The sequence below is a fragment of the Musa acuminata genome, chromosome BXJ2-6, assembly GCF_036884655.1.
Source record: "Musa acuminata AAA Group cultivar baxijiao chromosome BXJ2-6, Cavendish_Baxijiao_AAA, whole genome shotgun sequence".
NCBI lineage: Eukaryota > Viridiplantae > Streptophyta > Magnoliopsida > Zingiberales > Musaceae > Musa > Musa acuminata.
The window spans coordinates 13646221-13668592 of record NC_088343.1 but is presented as its reverse complement, the minus strand read 5'-3'; the positions used below and the strand labels follow the sequence as shown (position 1 = coordinate 13668592).

The 22372-nt window shown below is 40.0% G+C and overlaps 1 protein-coding gene across 3 annotated transcripts; it reads left to right on the top strand.

Moving 5' to 3' along the window:
* Positions 1–204: 204 nt before the first annotated feature.
* LOC135584097 (protein ANTI-SILENCING 1-like) lies at positions 205–21720 on the top strand. 3 transcript variants are annotated; one of them, XM_065112936.1, is made up of 13 exons: positions 293–359; positions 678–1059; positions 2077–2470; positions 4683–4851; positions 4931–5739; positions 14102–14128; positions 15660–15752; positions 17297–17375; positions 17492–17582; positions 20870–20966; positions 21052–21168; positions 21259–21367; positions 21524–21720. In XM_065112936.1, the coding sequence occupies exons 3-12, from the start codon at positions 2120–2122 to the stop codon at positions 21307–21309; spliced, it is 1884 nt and encodes a 627-aa protein (XP_064969008.1). In that variant the 5' UTR covers positions 293–359; positions 678–1059; positions 2077–2119; the 3' UTR covers positions 21310–21367; positions 21524–21720. The 3 variants fall into 3 exon arrangements, with proteins under 3 accessions (XP_064969007.1, XP_064969008.1, XP_064969006.1); XM_065112934.1 differs by having other exon boundaries at positions 21471–21720; XM_065112935.1 differs by lacking the exon at positions 678–1059 and having other exon boundaries at positions 205–359; positions 21471–21720.
* The last annotated feature ends 652 nt before the right edge of the window (positions 21721–22372 follow it).

Below are 22372 nucleotides of genomic sequence, written 5' to 3'. Positions count from 1 at the left end.
CAGCATTAACAATTCAGAAATTAGGAATCGTATCTTAGTTTTGAGAAAATTACCTAAAATACCTGAATGGTATTATGATATTAATCCCCAAATATTAACGATGCAGAAGGGACCGTAGGATCGCACGATCCTACGGTCCGGATGAATCTTGGCGAGCCGGCTTGGAGATGAATCGGGTTAAAGCTTGGTTCCGGTGGACTCGTGTCGAACTCATCGTGGCTGCTTAAGCAGGCTGGTTTTTAAGGCCCGCGATAAGAAGCCATCGTTTTTACCGATCGAAGGGGGAACCCTAGCGAAGAAGACCTCGCTGCCACCGGCGAATTCCAGAGAGCCAACTATCGCCCGCGCGGCGCACTCCGGTATTGCTTCGCCTTTGTACTTCTTTTCTCCCCTCGGTCTCCTTTTTTGTTATCCTCCTCTGTCTCCTTCCTATTCTGTCAAGATGTTGGCGGACGATTCTGGGTTTTGGGACCATCCTCGACCCAGTGGTTTTGATCGTCGATGGCTTTCGAGTGTCTCTTTGATTTGTATTGAGTAAGGAGGCAGCGAGGAAGTGATTGGATGTTTCCCCATACAAGAGGATGGCGGTGGTTGTTTCCTGTTCTAATTAAAGTTGGAGTTTATTTTTAGTTCTCCGTCATTTAATGGTAGAAGAGAGAGTAAATTCCCAAGTGCAGATTGCAGCACTTCGAAAGGCGGTGATCGACCACCAAAAGGTTGGCTGTTCCGAGAGTTCATGACATTGCGAAAGTTGCTTTATAGTTGGATCGGCGAGTCGGGCCGGTCCTCGAAACGAGAATATAGTCGTCTCGTCCTGACTTGCGGGATGACGCGAGACCCGAGCGCCCGATAAGTGGGCCGGGCTGGCGAGGCAGTTCGAATCTCTGGTTCGATTGAACCGGTTAGGAGCAGTCTCTCTCTCTCTCTCTCCGCTCCGGGGCATCCGTGCCCTAATTTCCTCGGCGAACGGCGGCTGTCTTCCTCTCCATCGGCGAACGACGGCTGTCTTCCTCCGGCGAGCTTCTTGTAGCTGCGGCGACGGCGTATAGCACTTCCTCGGTATCTCTCTCTCTCTCTCTCTTCTCCACCCCCCTCTTTTTTTCCCGATCCCTACCTCTTCCCCTCTTCGTCGTATCTCCCCCTTCCCCCTTCCCCCGACACCAACCTCCCCCTCCCTTCTCCTCCCTCCTCCTCCTTCTCCCCTTCGCCTCAGCTCCTCCTCCTTCCCCCGACACCATCCTCCCCCTCCCGTCGACCCACAGACCCCCTAGCTTCTTGTTTCCCCCGAGCGAGCACCCAGGGTCCTCAGGCATTTTGGAACCTTGGCGCTTTTTAAAGCCTAGGGCATTTGACAACACTGCTTGTACAAGTGGACAATGGCAAATGATATGCCTACTTTATGGAAAGGAATTGATTACTAATATATAATATATATTGGGTTTCCTTATACTTGAAATGTGTGGCTAACTTTGTAGATAACTAGATATTTGTCATTTGGATCTTCTCTTTGTGACTAACTTAACTCTCTTGTATAATATAAATTGGAAAGCTATTTTGTATGAATGACCCAATTTGAGTTCACATCGGTCTTGCTATTGCCCCCGTCTCCGCTGTTTACCACTGCATGCTGACTTCGAACTATTTATGCCATTAAATTGATTGTTTGATTAGTATGATTTTTTTTTTGTTCTTGGTTGCAATTAAATAGGCATAGGTTTCTTTTTCTTTGTACGCATTTTTACATTAGTATATTAATGCCTAATAGGATGTTGCAAGATCTTGTACATTATTGATAAATTCAACGAATAGGGGTATGAAGAAAATATATCATTTTTTTTCAAAAAAATTATATCCTTGTTGTTATTTTATTTTCTTCTAGTTTTTCATCAAGATCCTTTTGATTTTGATTTGTGCTTCATTTGTATAACATCCTCGCGATCTCAAACTTACATCAATCTTGTGATTTCATTTTGGTCTTTATGCATTATTCTAACTTCCAAAATAAGAATTTTCTTTGTACTCTGTAATTTATTTGAGTAATTGACATTTTATTTCATTATTTATTTGGGCACCTAGGGACACCAAATTTGATCTAGGAAACTTCGGCTCGTAACAAACAATGGCTCAGTCTGATGACCCATCTAACCATGCCATTAGATTTTGTTGGGGCAAAAAAAGAGGAATTGGTGGTGCTAAAAGAAATATTCAATTCTATGAGTCATTCATGATTGACGATGTCAACTACTCATTGTTTGATTGTGTATACCTCCATGAGACGGATGCATTGGAGCCTTATATCGGAAAGATAGTGAAGATATGGGAGCAACCAGATCGCAAAAAGAAATTAAAAATTCTATGGTTTTTTCGCCCAAATGAACTCCAAAACTATTTGGGAGATCATACTCTGTTGGAGAAGGAGATTTTTTTAGCTACAGGAGAAGGTGTTGGTCTTTTCAACATCAATCCATTGGTAAGTTCTATTTAACACTATCTTTTTATTCTTTTAACTAGTTTAGCTTCATGTGCTTGTCATTTGTTTATTGTCAATTTCATATGATGAAGGGGTTTTTGGTTGCTTGTAGGTGGTTGAAGTCAATAGGTAACTTTATAGAAGTGATGCTTTTAAAATGGATTTGCCAGATGTGTTGTTTGGTTTACTATGAAAATGATCAACAAGAGCTTATATTTTAATCTCATGTTTATTTTTTCTATAATAGTTATTTGATTTATCGGCTGTTATTGGTGGATAAATGAATTGTTAATTTGTTGATTACAAGTTTGCTAATGTCTAGATCAAGCCGCCCAAAGTGTTATGTTGTGCCCAATCTCATAACCTGCCCTAACTTGTCCCTGGGCTTAGGCCTCATCGCCCATAAGTTGAATTAGCATGTCTCTTATATTGAGTTTGTCTAACACCGACACGTGGTTGGCTCTACTTGATCTTCCTCCCCATTCAGCCTAGATTGTCCCTCTCTGCATCTCACCTCCCTTGCCACCTCCTCTCCTACCTCTTCATTGATGTCTTGTCCCATCTAGTCCTCTACTCCAAAATTTGGTGGTGTGGGAGGTTGAGATGATTGGAATCACACTAGAGGTAGAGTTGTTGCAATGAAGCAGAAATCGTCTTCAAGGGATTGGACAAATGAGAAGAGGGATTGTGAGCCTTGTGGCAAAGGAACACAGTTTCCTTTTTGGTAAGTTATGTTGATTGTGGAGAGTGCTAACAAGGATTTTTTATGTTTAAAACATCACAAAATATTCACTAATCATGGATATGAAAAACTTGGGTTGGTACATAGGTCAATTTGACATGGCACAAGCTCACATACCAATGGATAAGGATTGAACTATGTGACTTGTTTGACCTCCCAAGCACATCATGACATATTTCTTATAGTAGTGGGTCATTGTGGGCCTATATCATGTTAGCTTTGCATGACCCAAATTACTCATCTAGATATTTTCTAATTGTTTGGCTATCTAATGATTATTGGTTAGTTAATGGAAGTTCTCAATAATAGTCAATGATAGTTGGCAACTAATGGTAGGTTGTTATTCAGTTGATATCGCTCGAAACTTGATGAGTCAAGGCGAGATGCTTGTGAGGATACTAATGGGTTGATAATGGTCTGCTGAATGCTAAGGGTCTATGATCCATATCGATTGATTGATGATGATTGATAGTTGTGTATTGGTTGGGGAACATCAATTGATGCTCGCTGTGGCAGGGTTGGTCAATCGGCGGATTTCAACGAGTTGATGATTGGTTGATTGTCATTTATCAATTATTAATGGTCTATGTTTATCGATCATTGAATGAATGATGGTCAACCAATTTAATCACTAGTTTGACTACATGTTTCCATGGAGGATCAATAGTTCAATGTTAACAACTTCAACAAGCAAAAATTGTTGACAATGCGTAAGTCACATGAATGCTCCTGAGGCTTCCGCCAATGCTAGGTAAGGAAAGAGTCAGATGTATGCCACTTTACCCTGAAAATTGGAAAGGTTGTTTTCATGACTCAAACCTTGATGAACTCATGATTGCCTGAGTTGCAAAAAAAGAAAAAGTCACATACCTAAATGAAGGCATGGTTTAGTTGGAAAAATTTACTATGACAACTGTAAACTCATGGGTAAGATGAAAAAATCAAATATAAATTGAGAAGAAACTCTGTGACATTAGTTCTTCACAGAAGCAATAAGCTGTGACCTGTCAAGCAAGTTTACACTGCTGCTGCAACCAAAGAAGCATAAAAAAACAATGCAGCTGCAAGTAGGCAAGCAGCAGAAGAAATATGCTTATTTTTTTGTTTTTTCGTGATTAGCATCTAGATTTGTAAATTTTTGTTGTCTAGATGCTGTATTTTCTCATGATGTTATTGGTGCCACAACTTAGATCTTATTGCCCATTATACCTTTTCTTGAAAAACACTCTAGTATTAAGTAAATTTTTTGGACTAACACTTTAAATTAAACCAGGAAGCTATAGCTGGCAAATGTTCTGTGATCTGCACATCAAAGGATGAGATAATTTTCTCATGCTGTTATTGGTGCCACAATGTAGATATATTCCTTTCAGTACTTTGGGCACTTAGATCTTATTGCCCAATATACCTTTTCTGAAAAACACTCTAGCATTAAGTAAATCTTTTGGACTAACACTTCAATTAAACCAGGAAGCTATAGCTGGCAAATGTTCTGTGATCTGCACATCAAAAGATGAGAGAAATCGACAACCATCAAACAGAGAATTGGAGATGGCTGACTATATCTTCTACCGCACATTTGATGTCCAAACCTATACAATATCTGAGAAGATTAATGATAAAATAGCTGGTGTTGAAGGTGTGTGCTTTCTCATAGTTAGTTTCCAGTTATTCCTTTTTCATTATTTTTTTCTGATTTATGGCTTAATGTGTTTCAGCAAAGTATCTTTTAAATCAAAAAGATATTCAGCCAACTTCTGTTTTCATGTTTGAGGAAAAAGGTGGCAGTGGAAAAGCAGAAAATATTTCCATTTCCTCTCTCATGTCCAGGTTAGATGACAAGATCGAGTCCGCTGCAACTTCAACAAAAAGGGATGATGTCATTGCAGGCGAACTTTTAGAAGGACAATGTCCTTTAGGTGAAGATAAGGAAGATGTTCTAGTTTCAGCAAATCATGTTGAAGATAATCTTAACTATGGTAAAAGCAAATCTAATGTGGGCCTAAATGACAATAAACCTTCCGAGAAGATGAGATTAATTGATACCACTATAGAAGCTCCAAATGGTACTAGTTTAAGGAAAGAAAACTTTGAATCTAATGATAGTGGTTCCCAAAAGAAATCTACTAATGCTTTTATAGAAGCATCAAGCGATTCTAGTCCAGTGAAGCGAAAATTTGAGCTCGACAGGGTTGGTTCTTCGAAAGAGATTGTTCATGTGGGCAAAGAATCTTCTGAGAAGAATTATGCTTTGGATGGTATAAGATTTTCCAAGAACATGAAACCTACTGATGCTCCTGAATTCTTGAATGATGCTAGCTCAAGAAAGCAAAACGTTGAGTCAAATGGACCTAGTTATTTTAGGGAGACTATTCATTTGACCAATAGTGCTCCTGAGAAAAGGAGTCTTATTGAGAAGAAAACCAAACCTTTGGATGAATCATCGCAAGAGACATCTTCAATATCCATTGGAAATAAGGAAAAAACTAATTATGGAGTTCTGGAAGTGACTAAAAGACCAGACGCGGTAAGATTTACTTTTTGTCTGTATCTCATGTTGGTAATTAGGAAGCTTTTTAGATTAATAGAACTTTAACTTTTAGTAGTATCTTTTAAGTGGCATTTTTTACATTAAATATAGTGTTTTATTATTTTGTTATTTTCCTTGCCAAATGTTTAACTTGATCATCTATGGTATAAAAAATAAAAAAATGTAACTTTTTTTGAATGCTCCTTTGCTATCTCCTATTGCTTTATTACTAGATTATGAAGATTTGGTGGATTTTGATTTTTGTCGATTGTAGTTCTCTTAACAAGATGTACAATTTCGGTCAGTACCGGTGTATCGACCAATGGTCGATATGGTACGTATCGAGGTGTACTGACGATATACCCAAAAAAAATCTTAAATAGCTCCTAGAATACTTAAAAGTTGGGTTAGGGTTTTTAAGTTGGAAATAAATATAAATTTAGTATAATTTTAGCAAAAATAATCTAAATTGAGAAAGAATAGTGATTGGGCAGGTTGAGGCATTGTCGTCCACGTTGCTGCCATGTCTCTAGATTGAGTGGGTTAATGAATGCGATTGAGGTGTTTCGTTGCCCGACTTGAGTCTTTCCATTGGTGCGACTAATGCTACTACCTTCCCCTTTGCCTTTTCCTTTGCCTTTGCATACTGGGCGGACGATTGTGATGGTTGGGTGTCTCTAGTTCCTCGAACAGTCTGACTCGATGTTATCTGGCTCTTCCTGCCACGTTTTGATCGTGAGGATCTTCCTCTTAACCTTCCGAAATTTGATCCAATCCATAAATCATAGCTTTGTTGAGTTTAGGAGAGTGAAAATGTGAAAATGAGAGAGATATGAGTGAGAATGAGTTTGAGAGAGTTGAAGAGATTGAGAGAGTGATATGAGTTGAAAGAGGGGGGAGAAAGGGTAAACCGTTTCCTATGTTTAAACAGTCAATTTGAGTGTTTAAATTAGGGTGATCTCAGTCCTTGATCAGTAACGGTCGAAATCCAACCATTACTGACTGGTACAGGTCGGAGTTTGGATTTCGATCATTACCGTATGGTACAGAACCCGTATTGCCCGATTCGGTGGTTAGGTAATGGTGCCATCCAGTAAAGGGCGGTCCGCGTACTGGTCCCTTGTCGGATCAGTACGTACCACCCATATCAAGCGTCACGGGTTGGTACAACAAACCCTACTTCTCTAGTCAATCACGAAGATGAGATGATATGTTTGAGAGGAATATATTGGTATTTATCATATTGTTTTTTCAAGAGGCAACAAATGGATAGAAGCCTTTGTTGGATGATCGTCAATATCAATTCTATGACACTTGTACTAATCATTGACAGGTTGTTTAGATGCTCTAATTAACAAGAATTAGACATAATTATTAAATTTATGAGGCAAGGGAAGGCAAATGAAGGGTTTTGGAATTGGAGGCTAGCTAAGTGTAGGGGAAGACAAGGGAGGAGGGCTCAGAACAGGAGGTTGGGTGGGCGGTCGAGAGGGAGGGTAGGTAGTTGGGCCGATAATAGATAAGGGTAGGGGCTAACAACTAGTGAAGTTAATAGGCACTTGGACGCTCAACTAGGCACCCAGGTGAGGTGAGGTGCGACTCGAGCGCTTGATAAGTGGGCTAGGTGGGTGCCTTCAATTAGGAGCTGTTCAAGTGTGCGCCTAGGCCCAGGCATTGGGTGACTCGCTTGATTCAAATCGAGTAGGAGTGAGCCATATCACTGGATTTCGACCTAACCCAATTCATTGAATTTGGTTCGATCAAACCAATTCAACGAAGCTTCACACATGCACCCCTCTTGATGCATGCTCGCGTCGAGACAACTTGTGGAAGCCTAATCGGCGAATGACCCTTCCTCTCTTCCTCTGCATGGATGTTTAGTAACTGTAGTAGTGTCTTCCTCTGGTGGGTTCATCGTCGGTATCTCTCTCTTACTTCGTCATCTCCCACTTCATCACAATTGCCAACATCTTCCCCTCGCTCTTTCCCCTTCGTCGTAGTGCTCTTCTCCTCCCCAATCGTTGGCATATCCTATCCCTCTTCCACCAACCTTCACCATATGGCTAAGAACTGAAGGGCTACGAACAGGAGGCTAAGTGGGTGGTTGAGAGGATGGGAAGGCTGTAGAGTTGATGACAGTAAGGGGTAGGGGCTAACAATAAGTTAAGTTTACAGGCACTCGCCTAGGCTAGGCTAGGCGCGACTTGAGCGCTCGATAAGTGAGCTAGGTTGGCGCCTTCACTTGGGTGCAATCTAGGTGTGTGCTTGGGCCCAGGCGTTGAGTGGCTCGCTTGATTCAAATTGGGCAAGAGCAAGCTAGATCATTGGATCTGGGACCAACCTAGTTCACTGGATTTGGTCTGATCGAACTAGATCAATGAATCTTCACACACACATGCCTCGACACATGCACGCCACGAGACACTCATGGAAAGTTAGTTGGCGAACAATGACTGTTCCTCTGTTTGTTTGTTTGGCGAATGGAGGATGTAGCAATGTCTTCCTCCAATAGGCTTGTTGTCGGTATCTCTTTCCTTTGTTATTGCTCGGTCTGCTCTCGTCGCTAGTGCCTTCTCCTTGCCCTTTCCCCCTTCACCATAGTGCTCTTCTCCCCCTCGGTTAGTGTCTTCCTCTGTCTCTTTCTTTCTCCGCCGCCAATGTCCCCTCTTTGCCTCATTGCAACCGCCTTCCCCCTTCCTTTGTGCGTTGACAACCTCCTCCTCCTTGTGCCGGCGTCTTCCCTTCTCCTTCCTACGTTGATGGCTTCCTCTTTATCATCCTTTCATCCTACGATTAGTGTCTTCTACCCCTTCGCTTCGTTGTAGCCGCCCCTAACACCCGCGACATCGTCCTCGATAGCTCCCCTCCCTCCCTCTTCCCCTCCCAATTGACAACAACCCACAGTCATCCAACTGACAGTGACCCAATCGACAATAATTAGACAACCACCCCAGCTGATAGCAATTTTCTCCCATACCTCCTCCCTCTCCTTGATTCTTCATCCTAACTCCCCTCCTAATTGACTCGATAACACCCTCTTTATCCTCCTACGTTAATTGTTTTATTAATATATAATTAAATAATGTAATTTGGTACTTTAAATAAATCCAATTTGTTGTTTCATTTTTTGTTTAAGTGGTTATGTTTATTAATCATTATATGTATATTAATTTTAGTATTCGGGGGGTGCTTCACTTTGCTTGGGTGAGCTCCAAGTGCCTCAGGTGTTTTGACACGTTGGTGCCCTTAGTGCCTCTCGCCTCTAAATAGATTGCTAACAACAACAGTTGGGTAGGGGGCTGCATGAGAAAAGAGAGAAGGGGTCCTTGAGGTGTAGAAGAGGGAGGTGCTAAAGATGAAGAGAGGGAGGGGAAGAAGGAAAAAGGGGGAGGGGGTGGCGATGGAAAGGTTGTGACAAAAAAGAGGGATTAGGGGGTGTTGGGTTAGGGCCTAAGAGACAAGGTCCTAGAAGACGAATTGGAGGGTATGGTGTTGGTGTTTGAGACAGGTACGTGGTGACGTCGGTAGGAGGGGTTGTACCATCAGAAGAAACATAGAAGAGGGGAGGAGGAAGAAAGAGAAGGGGGCTTACTATCAAAAGAGATACAGAAGAGGTGGTACTGCTCTATCATGACTAGTAGGTAGACAAATGTGGGGTTGTATCACCCAATTGAGAGAAAGTGATCGAGGAAGGGTTGAGGGAGAGAGAGCTAAGAGAGTGAGAGGTACCTACGGAGGAAGGAGGGAGGTACTGTTGCATTTTGTGCGATGGAAAGGTTAAGGCAAAAAAGAGGGATTAGGGGGTGTTGGGCTAGGGCCTAAGAGACGAGGTCCTAGAAGATGAATTAGAGGGTATGGTGTTGGTGTTTAAGACAGGTACGTGGTGACGTCGGTAGGAGGGGTTGTGCCATCAGAAGAAACATAGAAGAGGGGAGGAAAAAGAGAAGGGGGCTTACTATCAAAAGAGATAAGAGAAGTGGCAGCGCTTTATGTCTAGGCGCCTTGCTTCAAAGATGCGTCGCTACGCGCTCGCCCGAGCCCAGGCGTCGGGCGCTTCGGGCGAGCGCCCGGGTTAAACTAGGCGACTGAACTAGTGCTTTACATTTGGTTTGGTCTTCGATGCTTCAGTTGGTTCGATTGAACCAACTAAAGCACCGATATCAGCCTCCCAACATCCCTCTCGTGACTTCCCCAACCCTAACCTTGCTTGTCGCTGCTGCTGCCACTGTCGTCGCTCCCGCTCCCACTGCTACTACTACTGTTGCAGCTGCTATCGTTGCCACTATCGTCGCTCTCGCTCCTGTTGTTGTTGTTGCTGCTCGCCGCTATTGTTGTCGTTGCCACTATCACCGCTCGTCGCTCTCGCTGCTCGTTGCTACCGCTGTCGTTGCCACTGTCGTTGCGTGCCGCTCCCGCTGCTACCGCTGCCATTGTTGTCGCTCGCCTCTCCTGCTCCCGCTGTTCGCTGCTACCTCTTCTTACATCGACTCAATAGTATATTGTTAACAGTATATTGTTAATTGTATACTAGTAAGTAGTAACAATATATTTTTTTATTTATTAGATTAATAATATATTATTTTGATTTTACTACTATTAATTTTTTTTATTTGAAATTATTGTTATTGTTTTGAATTTTGAGATTTTTTTGTTAATGTGATATTGTAAGATTTTTAAAATTTAATATCATATTTTTATTTAAATAATTATATTTATTAATTATGTTATATATTTTTATATTTTAGCGTTTCGCTTCGCTCGAGCAAGCGCCTAGCGCCTCGGGCGTTTTTGGACCTTGGCGCCTAACGCTTTTTAAATCATTGAGAGGTGATATTGCACTATCATGACTAGTAGGTAGACGAATGCAGGGTTGTATCACCCAATTGAGAGAAAGTGATCGAGGAAGGGTTGAGGGAGAGAGCTAAGAGAGTGAGAGGTACCTACGAAGGAAGGAGGGAGGTGTTGTTGCATGTTGTCGATTGCAAGAGGGGAGGCATAGCCATGTTGGTTGTTGATCATCGTTTTGGTTATCCATTGTTGTCAACATTGTCATGTGTTGTTGATCACCAAAGGATAACAATTGCAAGATGACTAGGGTTGCTAATAGCGGTGTTGTGCGGGCTCTAGGGCAGAGGTGATGTGGTTTCAAGCACATGCCATGTATGCGCCTAGGTGCATGTCAAAGTGACACTTGTGCAAAATCTCTCGCCTAGGATGAATTAAAGGCGCTTGAGCCTTGCGGCTTAGGGTAGGACACAAGCATCAAGTGTTAATGTTATAATTGGTTTTAGATCATTTCAATACTTTTCTCACATGGTCCAAAGTTGAAGCCTCCAACTTATTATACGATAGGAGCTAGTTTAGACCAATGATTTAAAAAGGCGCTCGGGCACTCGCCTGAGCCCACGCACCAGGCGCTTCGAGCGAGTGCCTGGTATAAACCAGGGGATCGACCGTAGCAACGGCAGTGAAGAGAGACAGCGAGCTCCCGATTAGTTGGTTCGATTGAACCAACTAACACACGCATATCAGCCTCCCACTCCTCGCAACTTCCCCTAACCCTACACCCGATTTCGTTGCCTCTCTCTACTGCCGCTGTCGTTGCCTCTCTCTGCTACCGCTACTGTTGTCGCTCTTCATTGCCGCTGCCATTGCTCTTCACTATCGCTGCCACTACAGCTACCTCTCTCCGTTGCCGTTGCCATTGTTGCTGCTCTCCGTTGTCGTTGTCGGTATTCTTCGCTATTGCCTGCTGTCGTTGCTGTTACTCTTTGCTATCGCTCGCTGTCGTTGCTCTCAGACAATAGCTTCCTGTCTCCGACTCAGTTCTCACCGTGACTCGGCTTCTTACCTCGGTCTCCTTCTCACACTCTACTCTTCTCTACTACCGTTAACGGTAGAGAATATTTTAAAATATTAAAATATATTTTAATATTTTAGAGCGTCTTGCTTCGTTTGGGCGAGCGTCTAGCGCCTCGGACATTTTGGGTCCTTGACGTCTTTTGGTGCCTAGTGCTTTTTAAATCATTGGTTTGGACAAAAGAGAAAAATTAGAAACAAACTAGCTTATGATAAGTATGACTTTAAAGAGAGAGAGAGGAGGACAACGGAAAGAGAAGATGAAAGGGAGAACAAAAAATTCAAATAATGATTAGTCCATGTTTTGTCCCTCTTTTGAAGGGTCTACTATGTCAGCTACTTGGAACTGAATAAAATCCATAAATAGGAAAATATTTGCCACTAAGATAAGCCATAATTTATTCTTAATTTACTATAAACATGATGATACTGCAATAGAGACATTTGGATCTTTAAAGCAAATCCTATGCTCCTTCAGCCTCTTCTAGTAGATCATTAGCTGCACCCTCTGACAAATAAAGGACACCAAATGAAATATGTTTAAGCAAAAATCAAAGTTTTGAGGGTGCGCATGCTGGCCAATGGGTACACAAGCACATAAGGCTAGTAGGCCCATCATACTTGAGCGCTTGTGTTGGTCGACAACCCAATTGAGGTGCTAGCCTTGGTGGTGTCTTGTTAAGTTGCCTCACTCTGGATAGTTGCAATGGATTCCATGATGTTGGTGATGATAATGGCAGTCCAAGGCTCTGAGCAATGAGCTTGCTCCTATGTGCCATGTCTTGGTGCTGTTTTTGTCAATATTAAAAACTATAGTATACATTCAATATATTATAGTGGAATTTGGTTGAATACACAAGAAACTAGCGAAGATTCAACTCTCCAAGCTTGATTTGATAAAAGGCGAACAAGTGGGTGAATTAATGGAGAGATAGAGAGTGAAGTGTGGGTCATTGTGAGAGTAGAAATAGGATAGAGAAGGGGGTTCTTTTATCGGAAAAGAAGTGGGATGGGTTGTGAATTGAGCAATAAGTGTACTATCAGCTTCGACTAACTTACTACTCCAAAGTCGGGTGGTACCTTGGTTGGCTATTGTAGTAAAGTGATATGTCCTTTACAATTAAGGTGTGTTTGCATGTTGGTTTGGCCTGAGACTGTTTACAGCTAGTTTGTTCCGGCATGTACGAATGGTTTTTGAAACCATCAAATTGACTATTCGGTAATTATATTGATGTTATAAAAGATTATGATGATTACTCATTTATCATGTACAAGATAGGCTTCCATAGTCTATGTTCTTTGCTAATATGGTTTTGGTCGATGAGAGTTTATTTGTGATTAGTGACGGAGATATGTTATAAATTGTTGATTATCAATTAAGTAGGATTAACATTAAATATAAAAAAATTTGATTTTAGAGGAACTGAAAGTGTCATTAAGATGGGTGAACAAGTTTCTTTCAAAAGAAATTTTAGATATTTTGGATCTTTTAATCAATAGGAAATGAAGACATTATTCATATAGTAAAAGCACATTGGTTGAAGTGAAGGGTTGTTTAGTTGATGCAACTTGATCTAAGGAAGGATAGAAAATATATGGGAGCGAAGAGATAATGAGAAGTTTATGTACCTTAAACAGATGGAATGTTCCCTTCTTTATAAGAAAGAGCTCCTCCTGCATATGGTGTGTCCAACAAAAGGGTAGCTAATTAATGTCTTGCGACACGTTTCAGGCTATCCTTTGTGATTGTAGGGGGTGGCATCAAGACCTTGCATGATTAGAGACGTGCTTGCGGAAAATGATAATTGTCCTTATGTGGCTAAGTATGTTCAAGTACTTGGTCATTCATCTTCAATTATCGATTCCTTGGTTCTCGGATGTGCCATGTTAGAGGTTTTGTTCTCTTGGTTGGTGTCATGGCTATGATGTTGGGCCATCCACAACAAATTCCGTCTTGTCAATCATAAAGAAGGCATGTGCTTGCCTCATGCCTAGGTCCAATAGACCTTTGCACCTCAAATATACATTACGCTTACAGGCCATCCACAAGAAATTGCGTTGTGTAATACATAAATAAGGTGTGTGTTTGCCTCGTGCATAGGCCCAATAGGCCTTTGCACCTCAATATGCATTAAGCTTTCATAACTTTGTTTTGAATTGAAGGTGTGCCTTGGTACAACAGAAATGTTGCTCCTTTGTGACTTGGTGATCAAGATTCAAGTCATGAAAACAATGTCTCTACTCGTGGAGAATAAAACTATGAGAGTGACTCTCCTTGAATCCACATTGGTGGGAATCTCAATCACTAGATTCTGTATATTTAACTTCGCTTTGAACAATCATTGTTTTGTGGATGGGAGTCTGGTACTTGGGTTTTTTAGATTTATATTTTTATGAAGTTGATTTAATCGCATTAGAAATTGTCACGCTGATTATAATTATTTCTTATTATAGTCTCAGATTTTTTTGCTGATACTATTTCTTGTTGTATCTTTCTCAGGATAGAAGCAAATGGTTCAAGGGACTTGTGAGTAGCCTTTGGCTTCCACTGTCACTCTCTTTTTACTTGACCACTTCATAAGTTGTTCTTGTTTTTTATTTTTATATTTTGAAGTGAGATTGTCCACTCATTCATTTTTTTTTGTTTGTACATTGAATGTGATACATACTGCCTTGGTCGTTGTTTTTTCATTGTGTATATGGTTCCAAAATATCAATGATATTGTGCCTTCTAATTTGAGTTGACTTACATGCTTCCTGCATCAAGCATTATAGTTTTGGTATCAGAAGTGGAACTTTCAGGAGAGTATACTAATTTAAAGTCCATATATAGTGGCAGTTCTTATACATAACCCATGCTATGCTACTATGATCATTTTTTAAAATAATTTAGATGTCTAAATTCAATCCTCATTCACATGAAACATTGCCCACAATCTCACTTCGATAGTGCACAATGCAATGTCCATATGTGACTTTCTCAAAGTACTGAGATATTTGGAGATAATTAGTGCAATTCTATCGAAGGTTTGTCATCTCGTACCAACCAGGTGTCTCGGTCCATGGCCGGACTGGTATGTACCATTACCTGTGTGTACCAGTACATTGGTATATATTGAAGAGTCTAAGAAGAGGAAGGAACAAGTGACAGTGGAGGAAGAGGCGGAAGGAGGAAGGAAGAAGAGGAGGCAGTGGAGGAAGAGAAAAGAAGAAGAGGTGGTGCTGCAGCAGTGGAAGAGGAGGTGCTGTCGCAGTTGAGGAAGAGGGGGAAGAGGAAGGAAGAAGAGGAGGAGGTGGTGGAGGAAAAGGAAGGTGAGGAAGAAAGAATAGGAAGAGAAAGAGGAGGAAACAGACCCGAAATTGATGGTGGGCAATGGGCCGTTGCAGCGGCTCGCAGCTGCATGTACGAGGAAGAGCTTACGAATGTGAGCGGTTGTGAGATATAAATTTTTTATTGGTCGTATTGGACCATCCAAAATGAGGCGGTCCACGTACTGGTTCACCCCTGGACTGGTACTTTTGGTCAGTTCGTGTATTGGTATCCGCATGGACTGATACATATGCATCGTATCAGTCCGCATGAAACTGCAATCCATGCTTGTACCACAAATGAAAATAATTGTATTGGTAATCTCATTTTCTACTAATTAGAATCAATCTTCTTCTTTACCTTTTCTTTATGATACTTGATTCTACTTCAAGGAATGCGCATGCTTCGTGGTGTGTTGCACATTTCAGATGCAATGTAAACTGTCCCAATTTGAAACATGTTAAACAAGAAAAAATTGAAATGATCGAATAACAATACTGTGTGATATGATTCATGCATCTGATTGTGCTATATGTCGTGCATTGGATAATGTAGAAAAGGCTATTACGGTGCCTCGCCACACTATTATATACCAGTCTGATGGGATGCAGTTGACCTGTTTCAATTTGACAAAACTATTTGTTCTATGCCTGCATGTGCTTTGCACAGATACTATAACACTTTACATCTTGTCATTTTGTTATGTTTATTAAATAACTTAATTGTTTTTTATTTAAAAATCTTTCAGCCTTGGGAGGAAAGAATGCAAAAAGCTGATGAGCAAGGAACTCTTGTCTTTATTGAGAATTTGGACCCATTGTTTACATCATCAGAAGTAGAGGTATTTGTGATGCTTTGTTTATCTTTGTCTTCATTAATCTTGTGATGAAATTTTGCCGAGTTGCCTTTTTGCTATTTGAGTTGTCATCGTCAGGTCTTCCATAAAACAACATGCACAATAGCTCCAATGGTGAACCAATTTGATATAGGATTGGCCTCCGTGAATTAGTTTCAATTTGCATTTGTCAAAATGTGTAGAAAAGATAATGCAGCCATTAACAACATTTCCATCGTTGTATGGACAGTCTCAGGATTAGGTAAAAGTTTAGTTAGGGCTTTGAAATCAATTACAGGAATATACTGTCCCATGTCATGAGCTGATTTGAGACTTTGAGGCAAGCAGCCACATCTGTGAGGAATTGGTATGCTATCGTCAAACGTATTATTGCTGAAGCCTTTCTACATGTTGTAAGAAACATAAGATTGAGTTTAAAAAGTTGATTGGATGTGTGGAAGAAATTGTCAAGATCTTAAACAAAAGATACAACTAATGACTAAGTTGCTAATGATGTGAAGGGCTATCACTCTATAAAGCAAATGCTAATTGGGAAATAGTGAATGTGACATTCTAATTTACACGTATCATATATATGGCTTGTATTTGTTGTAAAAGGCTGATGCAGGAAACGGAGGCGCCTTCATATGTGAGGGCGAATTTATTCTTGAAGAGTTACAGATACTAGCTTGATGTTCTACTATGAAATTTTTTTGTGGATTGTAGGAGAGAAAATTTTGAGTTATAAGTTAAGGATTATTATTTGTTTAGAGTAGGTAGAGCTGATTATGTATAATTTGGTTTCTGCCCATTAACATTGGTGAGACTTCATTTAGTGGGCAGAGCACAGGCAGAATGCACCAGGAGAAAGACATAAAAAGTTTCATTGAATCCTAGAAAAAAGAGAATCTATATAGTTCACCTATTGTCACTCATATTGTCCTTCATCTGAAGGGAATCAGATGGTGAGGTTCTCAATTTTGATAGCCTGGTGGAGAGACTGGGACTTCCTTTATTTGCTTCATTTGAGGGCCTGTGGCCTTCAAAAGCTGGATGGAGCAGACTGTCTTTAACTGTCTTAATTAGGATCAGTTCAATTAAAATTTTTAATTTCCTTGTTTAACTTCCAGAATCTCTTGTTCGAGGTATCACAACCGTCGAAGCACTTCCATGCATGGTCACTTGCATGTGTTACTTTGTACTGTGGACCATTGTGGCATTCTAAGATTCTATGTTAAAAGTGAAAAATTGGTGTTTAACTGGTCTACAGATAATTATTATAATTTTCTATAAGGTGTCTAGACATCAAATATGACTAAGCTACAAGACTACTAGAAGGCATTTCAAACTGCATTTGGTTATCAAATTTTGAACTAGATCATCTGATACATTGAATGTTACCAGATGGGTTCGCTTCCAATAGAACTGTTGATCATGTTGGTACACAGTGCAATGTGCATGTACATTAATATTTGAGTTTTGGTGACAGTTGAATCAGGTGGATGCTGATAGTACTTACATATTTTACTATTATTTTGTTTTGTGTATAGGATATTATTTACCACACATTGAAGCAAAGTTGCACCGCAAGGGTTATACAGCAAACTATGTTTCAAAATCCCAATTATGGTATGTGATCCTTTGATGTGCAAAATTATATGATCCTGTGAAAAAGAAAAGGAAACTCTTTTTATATCCTATAGACAGCACTAAGCTTCTTATCAATGTCTGATTGTTGATACTAGGTCAAGCTTATGTTATATTTAAAACAAGAGATGCAGCAGACTCTGCAGTTTCGAAGATTAATAAAGGGTGCATTCAGCTACCTAATGGAAGGTATTGCTTTTCATTTTCTAATTTATGATGATCAGGAAGCATGGTTTTATGTTGTCAGTTAGTTTTGTTGCTGCATTTACTTGCATACTTTTTAATATCTAAGATACCCTACCTTATTTCAACTACTAATTACACTTGTTCTTGATGTGTGTTTTTCTTCAAAATCTTGTTACTTCATGTCAAATTTTTTGCACTAGTTCAGATTCTTATTTAGTCTGTATCTTAGTCAGGGTGATGGGTCTTTGATAAAAAATAGCTTATATACATTGAATTACTTTATGTTCTTCTATGTGTTGCAATTATAAGAATGCCAAACAATTATAGTTATATCTAGAGTAGTTATTTAACTAAAGATGGGAAGCATAAGGATCCCACCTATGCAAACTCTAGGGAAAATCAATTCATGCAGCCTTACCCTAGCAAACAGAGATACTAACTTTGCAGTTCAAATCTTGGTGACCTAGATGACAAACCAAGACTAACCCTCTTGTGACAATTTTACTGCAAATAATTATCGATAGCGTATCTTGAGGGAGTGGATATATGTAGTAAAATATTTTGCCTTCGTATTCTATATTTAGCGGATCTTGGGATAAAAGAAACTTGATATAATAATGCAAGTAATTATCAGTGATTTAAATAGGTGCTCGGGCGAGGCAAGGCCTGAGCAGCTCATGTGTGGATTAGGCGGTGTGCTTCAATGAGGCGGCGCTTGGGTGCTCGCCCAAACCCATGCGCTGGGCACTTCGGGCAAGTGCTCGTTTTAATTAAGCGAATCGAACCAGACTTTTAAATCTGGTTTGGTTCAATAACGTAGTTTCTTACCTCAAAAGCCAGCTTTTACGCCCACGCGACCTCGAGGAAGCCTAGCGCTGCTTTTGCCACCGTCGTCAACGCTGCTGCAGACATAGTGGACCGAGCCTTCTATCGTCGATGGACGAGTTCGATGGCCCTAGTAGCTTCCTTCTGCTATCGTTTCGTGTGTAGTTCCTTTCGCTGTCAAGGGAGTGGACCGCAGGTTCCTTTGCCACCGACAGACCCCCTCTGGATCTTCCGTCGTTGCCGCCGTTGTTATCCGTAGCTTTCGCTGATGCTGTCCGCAGCTTCTGCTGTTGCGGTTGTTGCTATTCATAGCTTTCGCCGCTATCATTACTACTGTCCGCAGCTTCTGTTGCTACCGCTATTGTTGTTTGTAGCGCTGTCACAACAATCTTAAACTAATCCTTTGTTACTGTTAACATTTTTTCTCCCCTTTAACTACTGTTAACAGTAAGTAATATACTGTTAACAATGTATTTTTGATTTAATATCTTATTTTATTTAAATAATTATTTTATTTTATTATATTATATATTATATTATACTTTAATATTTCAAAGTGTCTCGTTTCGCTCGGGCAAGCACCTATTACCTCGGGTGTTTTGAGACCTTGATGCCTAACGTTTTTTAAATAATTGATAATTATCATGACGTAATCATCCTTCAACATGTTTATATGTGATGCTCTGATTTGAGAGGTAGCCTTTGTACATAATTTCTCAAATAAAAGTTGCTAATGACTTAACAAACTCATTTTTTTTCTATAATTTAAGACAGGAGAATACAACTACTATTATCTACTTGTGTATGAATTGACTGGATATTGAAGTGATTATTTTGGAATGCAAATTTTTTTTGCGACAATCTATCATCTTCATTGTTGTAAGTTTATTTTCCAGTAAACAAGGGCGTTTGAACCTATTGATATTCGATTGGATATAGTTGGTTGACTCGACTGCATAAGCAAAAGTACTTTAACCACAATGGTTAGCATATTATGACTTTTGTAGGGTTTTACATTTTGCCTTCCTAGAATCCCTTGGTCTTCTGAATATGTTTTGTCTTCTTGCATTTTGTATGTTGGGTGTCATCCACTTGTGGTTTTTATTAATTGTTAATTTTGAAATAGTTAGAATTGGATGTATTTAGTGATTTAAAAAGCACTAGGCGCCAAGGTCCAAAAACGCCCCAGGCGCTCACCCGAGCAAAGCGAGGCACTAAAATAAAAAAATATATAATATAATTAATAAATATAATTATTTAAATAAAAATATAATATTAAATTAAAAAACTTACAATATCACAATATCACATTAACAAAAAAAATCCTCGAAATTCAAAACAATAATAATAATTTTAAATAAATAAAAATTAGCAGTATTAAAATCAAAATAATATATTATTAATCTAATAAATAAATAAAATATTGTTACTAGTATACAGTTAACAGTATACTGTTAATATACTGTTAACAGTATACTATTGAGTCGATGTGAGATGAGGTAGCAGTGAGCAGCGGGAGCGGGAGTGGGAGAGGCGAGCGGCGATAGTGGCAGCGGCAACGGGAGCGAGAGCGGCGCGCAACGACAGTGGCAGCGGTAGCAGCGAGCAGCAGCATCGGCAGCGGCGAGCGGCGACAGTGGTAGCGGCAGCGACAAGCAGGGTTAGGGTTGGGGAAGTCACGAGAGGGATGTTGGGAGGTTGATATCGGTGCTTTAGTTGGTTCAATCGAACCAATTGAAGCACCGGAGATCGAACCAAACGTAAAACACTGGTTCGGACGCCTGGTTTAACCCGGGTTCTCGTCCGAAGTGCCCGACGGTTGGGCTTGGGTGAGCGCTTAGGCGGTGCATCTTTGAAGCGAGGTGCCTGGACATGAAGCGAGGCACTCGGGCCTCGCCTCGCCTCGCCCGAGCGCCTATTGAAATCGTTGGATGTATATGTTTTGTTATGAGTGCCACTTGGTATAGGAATACGTGGGGATAAAAAAAAAGAGAAAACCATAGAAAGTTGAAGGTAAAATACTAAAATGCTTAGAAAAGTTTTGACTATTGTACCGTACCGACGTTTCGACGTTCGCTCAGTTCGATACGAAACGGTATACCGAGCGATATATCGCTCGGTATATATATATATATATATATATATATATATATATATATATATATATATATATATATATATATATATATATATATATATATATAATATCCGAAATAGGCGCCTCGGTGATATCGTCGAACGTCGTCTTTTTCTAAAATATTTATATATAAATATATATATATATATTATTTTATTATTATTTTTTTTTGTCCGGTAGCGGGCGGTCCATGTACCGGTAAGCTGTCGGACCGGTACGTATCGCTCGTACCGGGCGGTATCATTCAGTATTGCCTACCTTAGTTTTGATCTCCTTTGGATGTTGATGTGGTTATGTTCTCAGAGCTGACCGTTTTGGTCTCTTGTAGTCCCCTTATCTGCAGCAAAGGAATGTTGAAGGTGCCTAAATCATCTATGTTTGGTCATTTGTCAGTTGATAAAAATAAGCTTCAAATGCGAGAGATGGTAATTATACTGCACTTTCTAGTTTGATTTATTTATTTTTCTCTTAAAAAATTAACTTCAATTGACTTCACTCTTTTTGTTTCAGAGAAGGGCCGTGTCAACATCACATTGTTCTCAACCTAACACAATTGAGTACGAGATGGCTATGGATTGGCTTGTCATACAAGAAAGATCAGTTAGGTGCTTAAATGCGTTGCACAAGGTATTGTCATCCGAGAGTTCTTTTTTAGAACTGAAATGACTCAACTGCTTTATGCTCCATTTTATCTAGATTAGTTTCCATCACTTGCAGGGGCAAGCTGATGAGTTGAAGGCAATCAAGAAGCGATTGAGAACAAAGTGAACCAGCTATTGGATCTTTGATCATCCTCATCATCTATGCTGATTTGCCTTTCAGCCAGGTTTGATTATTATATTGACATTATATTTTATTGTGTTGCCTAAATAAATCATAGATATCTTACATCATTGATCTCAATAGTGATATTCTTCTAAATTTTGAAGGGAAGCAAAGGCTTTGGCAATTTATGTTTGACACTCGAGACTTTTTTATTCAGGAGTAGAGCCTGACACAATTTGCCGAGTCATTGCTTTCTCATCAACTCGTTGGAGGATGGGCTTGGCAAGATTCTTAACCTGAGATTAACATCCTGTATATTGCCGAGATTGGCCGTGTAGTATACAGCCTTTTAATTTTCCCATGTATATTTAAATGTTTTCCAACTCTGTCCATAATTGCTAACAGTTGGCATCATTATTAGATTGCATAAGCTAACTACGGTGGAAGCATTCATGAAATTGCATAAATCAACAAATTTACTCATAACATAAAGCCTTTTATAATTAGCATTATTGTCAAATTATCTTTGTTTCCTGCTACTTTACGAGTGCACTATCAAATTGTATATGCATTTACTGCAAATCACTTGGAGATCACTCGCTTGCCAGTAAATGATTACCTTCCATGGAACCTAATGCATAAAGTTGTTCAATGATGTTCTGTATCGTATGACTTGAGACGCCCCAAAAGGAGAATCTTGTTCGGCGAACAATAATAGTTAGGTCAAAGCTTGAGGTAGATCCTTTAGTCATAGTGTTACTAAATGGTGCAAAATTCCTACATCTGCTTGCGTTATGGATACTAATCCCCAACTTTTCTTCCAGTAATTTGTGAGTGGTCGGTCGGATGAGATAGGATAAGAATATTCCTTGCAACCCAACATTGGTGCGCGAAGTATTTTTAGATTAAGATGGTGGGATCAGGTGGATGTCAACCTAACGCTTGGTCAATAATGGGTGGGATGTGGTCCGTCTCTCGTCATTCCAATATCTCGTGGTTGGAATTGGCATCATCACCAAATAGGTGTACCACAACAATCGGCCACTTTGTACTGCAATAGCAGCAA

Excerpts from the sequence above, each read along its gene's own strand:
- LOC135584097 (XM_065112935.1), top strand. The coding sequence starts at position 2,120 with ATGGCTCAGTCTGATGACCCATCTAACCATGCCATTAGATTTTGTTGG. Across the intron at positions 14,129-15,659 it reads GCAAATGGTTCAAGGGACTT|CCTTGGGAGGAAAGAATGCA; the intron begins GTGAGTAGCCTT and ends AAAATCTTTCAG. Across the intron at positions 17,583-20,869 it reads ATTCAGCTACCTAATGGAAG|TCCCCTTATCTGCAGCAAAG; the intron begins GTATTGCTTTTC and ends GGTCTCTTGTAG.